Genomic DNA, 9,673 nt, shown 5'->3' with positions numbered 1-9,673 from the left:
TGGAAATTAGCCATTGATTTTCAATAAACAATTGAAAATACTTCACTCTTGTTGCTTTTATTTCACATATTCACATATTCACACAGCCATTTCTGTCCACTACTGAACATAAGCCTCCCCATACTTTTCAATACGTCCCTTTCTTACACTTTCTGTATCCAGTAACCAACAAAAAGGAAATGTCACATACTACGAATACCGATAAAAATAAATGAAATTGATTAAGGAAAATTAATAGTATTTTCAAAATCAATACGGCTATTATGGAGAAATGTTTTTTAAACATGACTTAAAAAAATATAATTTTTAAAAACATGTCCCCAGAAAAACATGACATGTTTAGCATTGACACTTGTGACGTAAAGATTCGTGATGATGTTCAATATTTTTTTTAACGGATTCAAAGAAAGTTCAAAATAAACATGCATTGTGAAGGGATGTTAGTGGCGTGGCCAATGCAATGACCGTTTTCATACAAATATTTTATTTCCTTCTAATAAAAAAAAAAAATTACTCTACAGTATTTTTTAGACCCTAATTACTTGAAAATTGTAAAAAAATGAATATTTCTCTATTCGCTTTATATCATCTGACCATCATGTGGATGAAGGTATCGCTTTACTTTTTTTCTCTTTACGAGGTCTCTACTCAACTACCCTTTTAGCTTTTAGTCCATCTTTGGTCTTTTAATCTAGCAGCATGTTCCGCAAATGACCATTTAAGCTTAGCAAATCTTTCGACGTTATTTTTTACTGCACTATTTTTAAACATTATTTGAGTAAGTACTTATATATATATCATAATTATCACTAAGTTTATGATTACTTTGCTTAATATCTATGTATATTGTCTATGATTAGTTAGTATTCAATTAAGTTCACACCAATGATAATTTTAGTTGTCATTTGTCAAATTTCGCTAATTTGTGGTAGGCCACTTTGCTTTCTGTCGGGCTTTTGTATTAAAAATCATATACCTACTTAAAAGTGTTTTTTGTTATGTCATCGGAGATAATTTAGTTGATATTCGACGCTCGTATTTCCCAAAATGCGTGTGTCGCTATTGTATTGTTTTATTATTCAATACTTCTTTACCATATCAATTGACAGTAGATACGCTGATGGCTGTCATGCCTTTAATTATCTAAAATGTAATGAGGCGAACGGGACTGCGGCTCCAGTTCTCGATTTTGAGTTCAAAACTGAAATTGTACAAAACGAGTACATTGTATCATTTAGGGGTTATTACAAACCTTTTACCAGGGCTGGGTTTATAACTGCTGCTCTGAATCATTCTGGAGTAAGTATATTTATGATCACAAAATATTTCATGAAAAACATCAATTCATCAACATATTCCTGTACTGTTAGTGAAAACAATTCGTCAACTGAATGCAGAACTATCATAACTGCATTTAAGCTAGTTTTGCAGAGGAGGCATTTAAACATATATGGTTTTCGACCAGATCTATTAAATTCATAGACTGCAAAATTAGTTTATGTTACATTATTTTTTAAATAGGATAGTTCTTCAGTATAATAATAAACTCTCCCGACTTTCCTGATATTTCTGCACACGTCGAAAAAATCTATGGAAATATGATAATTCCAGCTAGGATCTTTCTGCACAACAAAATCAGTTGCATAAAGAACACAATGAGCTAATTAAATCAAAATTGACTTGTATGTGACTTAGGATAGATCTGCATTCAGGTGACGAATTGTTGTTCCTGTTCCAAAAAGTAATACAATTAATATGAGTGACAAACAGATATCGACCTATATCACTGGCCACCGTGTGTGCTAAAGTATTTGAAAAACTTCTGTTTCCAAAAAAAATAAATTAATGATGCTTAATTCGGTTTCCGACCAGGTTTGTCAACCGAGACTGCCAGGACTTAAGCAATCTGTGCGTTACTATGTAAATAGCAACGCAGAAATATTCACATGTTTTTTAGGATTTGAGTAAAGCTCTTGATGCAGTTCAATACAGTATATTATTATGGTCAAAGCTTTACAATGTGGGATTTCTTCGGAATAGTAGGCATACTACAGATCTGGTACAGGTTTGACCCCACCATACCTTTGTAACATCTACACAAATGCGCTCATATATAAATTAAATGAAGCAGAAGTCGGTTGCCATATTGGTAATGAATCTATAAATATTATTCGCTACATTGATTATGTATGGTCCTCCTCCTTATTTTGAAATGGCAATTTTCACCTCCCCTCTGGGGTGTTCTAACCAATGTCGAGTTGATTCATATTATTTACATTAATTTACATATTTATTTACACATGTGTTAGTAATATATTATATATAGAGTTAGTATTTACTACTTATTACCTTTTATACAATATATTTACAACTAATGCCATCAATTAATATATATTTAAAACATTCATATTTGTTAGTGAAAATTAATGATGGAAGTTCATTGCAATTTATTATAGAAATAAAAGACGAGTGATACTTAAATCCACAATTAAAAAAAAAAAGTACCATGGACTATTACTAAATCAATATTTTCAAAAGGACATAGTTAGAAATAGTCTCTTAAGTTTAAATACTTGGGACATGTTCTTCAGGTGACCTGGATATTGAGCGACAGAGACATGTATAAAAAAAAGTATGAAGTGGTTTAGAAATGAAATCATCCGACCTAAGTCAGATTAAAAATTTACGGTTAACCTGTTAACCGAGTATGACGGAATATTCCATCGTTCAAATTAGTCATTCTGTCAAAACCGTTTAATAATAATATGTGTAATTAACAATGTTATTATTATACATAATACAATTATTACATTGAGCATGATGAAAAAACTCATAATTTTATAGAAATATTACTCGCTGTACATACACACTCTTAACAAAATTTCTCGGTAGAGGGGTTAATAATTTCAATATATTTTTTAATAAGTGTTAGCAGAAATTCAGATTAAAACAGAAGTTAAAAAAAATGTGGAAAATAATGGCCAAAATATAGTGACATTTGACAAAAATTAGTAGGCAGCGGGCACTCCATATAGGCATTTGACTATATAGAATTTACGCATGTATTCTGGACTCTTAATATTTTTATGATAACCAGGGTAGACGGTAGGCACTGCTTATAAGTATGCCTATATGGAGTGTATGCCCATGGTAGACAATATGGAAAAAAGTGTGTGTGTGCCATTATGTGCACAAAATATATTTAAAATGTAGATAATAATAAACCGATGTTATTTTTTAAATCCCCCCATAAAATCAGAATTTATTAAGTGTGCCTAATACATTTCGCGATGTAGGTATTCGGTTAAAAGCAACAGTGGTTAGAAATTCTTGGGATCTTTTGTCTCATCTAGTTTTACTTGACTTTTTTTCTATTTTCATAGGACACAACTATGTATTTGGTTGAAGCAAGCTTAAAAATGCAGCCTTTGTCTGAATCTCATGGCCTTAAAGTAGCGGAGTATAATGTGCATGTGTTTGGACTTGTTTTCCATTCTTAAAAAAGTTTTTTTTTTAATTGACTTAAAACTGAAGTTAAATGATCTATAGTAAATGTACATAGAGTAGAGCATGTAAAGTGATAAAATGTGAGTCAGAATAAATTGTGATAGTGTTTGCGGTACATCATCATCATTCCTTTTCCGTATCTAATGGTGCATGGTACACCAATCGCAGCATATCTTAATCAATTTTTGTTACATGAAGGTAACGCTTACGCTTCAGGTACCAGTCCAGGGACTATGAAATATTCTAGTGTGAAAACATCCTTTTAAATAAATATTTCAAATTAACCATGTCGGGAATCGAACCCGAGACCTCTTGCATGGTAGGCAGACGCGCTGACCATTACACCACGAGGCCGACGAACAGTTGCGGTACAGAGTGCTAAAAAAACACTATTTCCATTCTTTTGGATATTTTCTTTAATAACAAAACATAGATATTTTGGACTTAACAACTTTTAACCACACTACTTATAATTTTATATTTCCAAATGATTACATAAACGTGTCAGTATACAAACCCGGTACTAATACAACCGTACCATTGACAAACTTTGATTTTGTGATCTCAACACAATACTTAATAAGACTTGTATTTTAGGTAAGCAATTGGAGGATAGTAAATCGTTTTAACCCAGCCCAAGACTTTCCGAGCGACTTTGATGTAGTTTTATTAAATGAATCGGACAAACAGACTGGTGTTTCTGCTCTGGAAGACCATCCCTCAATAAAGAGTGTAACAGCGCAGCAGATGGTGCACAGAGCCATAAAATACCTAAGCCCCGAAGAAGACACTTCAACGCACAAAACTAATTCTAAACCCAAAAGGAGAAAAAGGAACACCTCTTCAAACCAAAGTACTTGGAAAAGCAGATTCATCAGATCACAAAGTTCTGAGGAAGATATATCAATAAAAGTATGCAATTTTACTGTTTAATAATTTGTGGCAAAACTACATTTAGACTAGGGATGTAACGGATGTGACTTTTTCGACATACGCAGATGTGGATTTTAATTAGTGACATCTGCGGACGCGGATGTTTTAAGAAACACTACAGAAAAAGATATACAAACAATTTGCAAAGAAAATGATACATTTTTTCATAAACAAAGTATGTAAAGGCAAGTTGTAATATAAAAGTAGTATTTTTGCTACCTTTTTATTTTCAATAAAAGAAGTCATAAAATTAAATTTGGTGGTAATTTTTTTACAAAATGGGAAAAAACGTTTAAAAATAAACAAGAATATCAAAATTTGAACATTACTTTAAGATATAATGTCGTCGGGATCTTAGAACAACGACGCATGCGATTTTCTTCAATTTAAGAGCGGTTTCAATTTTTTTTTGACACTTTGTCTCACAGCTTCATAAGTATAAAAGTATACCATTTGATACTTGGGTTAGCTATATTTATATGTTTTTTTGAAATCTTTTAAAATAAAGGTCTTTATATAACTTTTTCAATGTCGAATATAAAAAAAGTCGATGTTCCATTTTTCGCACATATGTCATTGTTCTACCATGCCTAAATAAATAATAAAATCACAGTGTGATAAATAATTCTTCTGTTCAATTTTAAAATGGCCACCTGTAAAAAGGGTCAAACATAACAGAAATAATACATTATGTGCGTATAGAAAATAAGGTTCTTTGCTACTTAGTCAACAAGTTTATTATTCCATACACATATAACTTAGATAGACTATGGGAGGATGACAGGATATAGCGCTGCAGCGTCTAATTACAAAGCTTTTAGTTTACAAATAAACAATTTAAGATTTATTTTACATTGGTAATTAGTAGATATTAGTAATTACTTTCTAGCAATTGCGGTGATAATTTTTTTTCCAGTCTCGATTTATATTTTCGCAGGTATATGTATAATGATATTATTGTGTCATATCACTATGACAATGATTTCTACTAGTAAAGTATTAGGTGTACAACTTTGCTTCTGCCGTTTTCCTGTAGATGGCTTTAGCGGTAAGTAGTAGTAAAAAAAAACAGATCATACACTAAACTTGGGCATCTGTCAATATAACCTCATAGAAACATTACTTGATTTGTGTCTGGATTTTAAAGTTATTCTCTATTGAAAATGACAGTTTACAAGCCAAATTCTCGTCATTTGCGAGACGTTTTCAATTTTCTGCTTCAATATAAAGAAATCTGCGGCTAAATCTCATTCAGTGCTCTCAAATACTAATGGTGAGGCCACTATTAGTGGAAGAACATATCGTGAGTGGTTTTAAAGCTTTAAAGCTTCAAGAATGGTGATTTTCACATCGAAGGCAGCCATAGTGGTGGAAGAGAGAAGATTTTCGAAGATGCAGAATTGGAGGCATCACTTGATGAAGACTCGTGTCAAAGTCAAGCTGCGTTTCCAAGTAATGTCTACCCCATGTTGCAAAAGTGGTCAAGACATTACTTGGAAACATTGGAATGGGAAGTCCTACCCTACTCTCCAGACATTGCTTCCTTTAACTATGACTTGATTTGATCAATGGCACACGGCCTGGCTGACCAGCACTTTTGGTCTTATAAAAAAGTAAAAAATTGGATCGATTCGTGGATCGCTTCAAAAGATGACCAGTTTTTTCAACGCGGGTTTCATACGCTGCCCGAAAGATAGTATAAAGTAGTGGCCAGCGATGGACAATACTTTCAATCATAACTCATAAATGTTTAACCATTTTGTCACAGTATGGCCTCGAATTTTGGAAAAAAAACGGTAAAAGTAAAATTGTACACCTAATAATAAGATTTTTGCTTGGTGTCTTTCACAATATAGATCAAACTAAAAATATGTACAGTATTTATATCTAAAAAAATTAAGTATGAATGAAAGTAGTTAATTAATAATAAATGTTTTTTGCTTTAATAAATCTATTGTTTCGTGCGCGGTGTGGCAGATGGCACCGTCCCGCTGAAACCACATGTCGTTCAGATCCATACCATCCAGTTGAGGCCACAAGAACTCCATTATTATGTTCCTGTAACGAATGCCATTCAAAGTCACTGCATTTCCGGCCTCATTTTCAAAGAAGTAATGCCCAATCACGCCGCCTGACCAAAATCCGCACCAGACAGTTGCTCGTTGTGGGTGCATTTGTCATGGATCACGCGCGGATTTTCTAAGCCCCAAATTCAACAATTTTGTTTGTTGATGAACCAGTCAGATGAAAATGTACCTCATCGGTAAAGATGATTTGTTTCGAAAAATCGGCATTCACTTCATTTTGCTCCGTCAACCATTGAACGAATCGCTGGCGCTGTACATGGTCTGCTGGTTTGAGCTCCCGAGTGAGGTGAACCATGTATGGGTGAAGGTTGAGGTCTTCTGTCAAAATTCGCTGCGTGGTGCTTTGTGAAATTTGAAGTTGTTGTGAACGATGCCGAATTGATGTTCCCGGGTTTTCGGTAATACTATCGTTTACAGCAGCAATATTTTCGAGAGACCGAGCGGTACGTCGACGCTCAGTGGACTTACTGCCCATAATCAACCCATTTTTTTCAAATTTATTGATCACTCTTCTCACCTAATGCCACATTAGGTGCACTTCCACGACCGAAAATTTCGTAAAGTTTGCGAGAGGTTTCAGCGTAACTTTCCCCATTTTTGTAATGGGTTTTTACAATGATAACGCGTTATTCAGTTGTGTAGCGCTTCATTTTTAATAATCGGAACAATCGTTGATGCCTGCTGTCAAATTTCCGAGTTGCGACCAGTAAAATAAAAAAATGGCTTCAAATTTGAATCGTGCACTCATATTGGGTCACCCTGTATATATTTTTATTCTGTTGGTCATATTTTTTTAATACAAAAAAATTCTACTAATGGTTCATGCTGTTAATAAATAATGTCTCATATCATCTCTCAGAATTTATTTATATAGACCTGAATTTTCTTATGTTTTACAGCAAGAATACAATACTTTTAGAAAATTATTGAAAGCTGTACCTCGACAAATAACAGCTGTCTTACAGGCAGATATTTTATGGGGGATGGGAATTACAGGTTTGTAAAAAACACCTTTCACATTTACGATGTTAAAACTTCTTTAAGTTTGTGTCAAATGCTGAGTGCAATATATTTAATTTTATTGGTTAAAGAGACGTTTTTATGAAAATCTCATGTTTATTCCCAATTGCTTAGCCATTCTCTATAACTACTTTACTAACTCACTATTTTTCAATAGAAATCGAGAGGATTAAAAATCTTACAATTCTGTGTTTTCTCCTTATTCATAAATCAAAGTAGAGGTAAATACACACACAATTTTTAAAACGCATTTGATATGTTACTTTTTAGCTCCATCCTTTTTAAATGTATGCATCACTGACAATAATATTGGGGCTGTCTCAGCTCCCATCTTTGTGTGTCCAGGTACCCAAATTTTTGTCACACTGTTACACTCACCAACACAATTAAGCGCCCGTAAGCACTCTAAGGTTAATTTAGAATTGATCTCGACAGAGTTCAGTGCTTTTAGAGCAGCCTGACTGTCTGAGAGAATATAAATTCTTTTGTTTTTGTATTGTCTGCGCAAATTTTCATATGCACAGGCATAGATGGCATAAAGTTCCGTTTAGAAGACAGTGGGATAGAGCCCTAGGCTAAAGGAGAACCTTTTCGCGGGTCTAACTCCGTGTATCCCTGCACCTGCTTGTCCATCTTTCTTGGACTCATTGGTGTACCACACAATGTCTCTTTCCCTGTAGGGTAGGGGCTATCGGGCAGCCATTGTTCCCTATCAGGTGTAAACACCATAAAATGCTTTAAAAAGCCAAAGTTTATTTAAATATTGTCCATAGAACAAAGTACGATTTTAATATGCGACTCCAAAGATTCTGAAGAACAATGACACACGTGACTTTTCTGGAAATTTAGCCATAAAAAAGGATTATTTGCATTTTAGGTTTGAAAGAAACCAAATTTATATATCTGATCCGTGTATTAAAGGCAATACTTTTGTAGTTTTTGAGTTATGACAAAAAGTGTAAAAAAAAACATTAATCTGCTCTCCTGAAAAGTAAAAAAATTACACATGTCGTTGTTCTATGATTTCGATGATATATTAGTCTATACATACATACATGTAAAAAATGGTGAAACTAAAAAGTAACATGTACGCAATTGAAAAAATATTTGTGTATTTACCTCTACTTTGATTTTAATATTTTCAAGTTAATAAAATTGTTGTAATCATTACTAAAGTGGTGTATTTTTTAATTCCATTATTTTTAATGTCTTTTAATAAAATAAATGTACTATGAAATTTCAATTTGAAGAATTATTTAGATTTAATGAAAAAGAAATCGTTTCAATTTGTATCTTTCATCTCTGAAATATAACTGCTCACAATATGATCTTAAAATTATTGCTTTATTCACATTTTCCATATTTTACAAAACTTTAACTTTTTAGGTAATGGAGTAAGAGTTGCAGTATTTGATACTGGTTTGGCCAAAACACATCCTCATTTCAAAAAAATAAAGGAAAGAACAAATTGGACAAATGAGAAAACTTTAGAAGATGGTTTGGGACATGGAACTTTTGTGGCTGGTGTCATTGCTTCTAGCAAGGAGTGTCTGGGCTTTGCTCCCGATGCAGATTTACACATTTTTAGAGTGTTCACAAATAACCAGGTATTTATTTACCCTAGACAAGTAAATTTTTAAGTACAAGTAGAAATTTTTTATTTGAATTTAATTATACAATAAACTTTTCTAGGCATGTTAAATAAGTTTATTTATTTTTTATTGGTAAATATAACGAATTTTTTATTTTATTTATTTAAAAGCATAATTATACATTTATACAATTTAAAAAAAATTTCACTTGTTATATTTTTACTAAAACTAAAATCCCACCAAGCCACTTTTTGCTTGTTGGTGAAGATTATATTTATACTGACTTAATAATATTATTTACATTTATAAAAACAATGAATAACAGATTAAAATTAACAGCCGGAAAGATCAGAATAAACATGTTTATACAAATAATAACATATAATTTTTTTTTTAAATACTAGAAAATATATGAAAAATTAAAATATTTACACCTAAGCTACTATTCATATATAAACTCTTGATCGAGTAGCCACTCTCTTATTTTGCTCTTGTTACAATGTGAGTTAAATTTAAGTTCTTTTGGTAATAAAT

The 9,673-nt window shown here is 32.4% G+C and overlaps 1 protein-coding gene across 1 annotated transcript in view; it reads left to right on the top strand.

The window, feature by feature from the left end:
* The first annotated feature begins 862 nt into the window (after positions 1 to 862).
* The window catches only part of S1P (membrane-bound transcription factor site-1 protease), a 29,819-nt gene continuing 21,008 nt past the window's right edge, over positions 863 to 9,673 (top strand). Inside the window, exons 1-4 of the mRNA XM_088234256.1 lie at positions 863 to 1,299; positions 4,105 to 4,419; positions 7,427 to 7,523; positions 8,934 to 9,154. Of these exons, the coding sequence (XP_088090382.1) occupies positions 1,048 to 1,299; positions 4,105 to 4,419; positions 7,427 to 7,523; positions 8,934 to 9,154 (885 nt within the window). The 5' untranslated portion in view covers positions 863 to 1,047. The remainder of the gene's footprint in view (positions 1,300 to 4,104; positions 4,420 to 7,426; positions 7,524 to 8,933; positions 9,155 to 9,673) is intronic.

This window comes from Micrasema longulum, unplaced genomic scaffold, assembly GCF_059751315.1.
Source record: "Micrasema longulum isolate JH-2025_06_02 unplaced genomic scaffold, ASM5975131v1 h1tg000086l, whole genome shotgun sequence".
Classification (NCBI taxonomy): domain Eukaryota; kingdom Metazoa; phylum Arthropoda; class Insecta; order Trichoptera; family Brachycentridae; genus Micrasema; species Micrasema longulum.
This window is presented reverse-complemented; position numbering and strand designations above follow the sequence as displayed.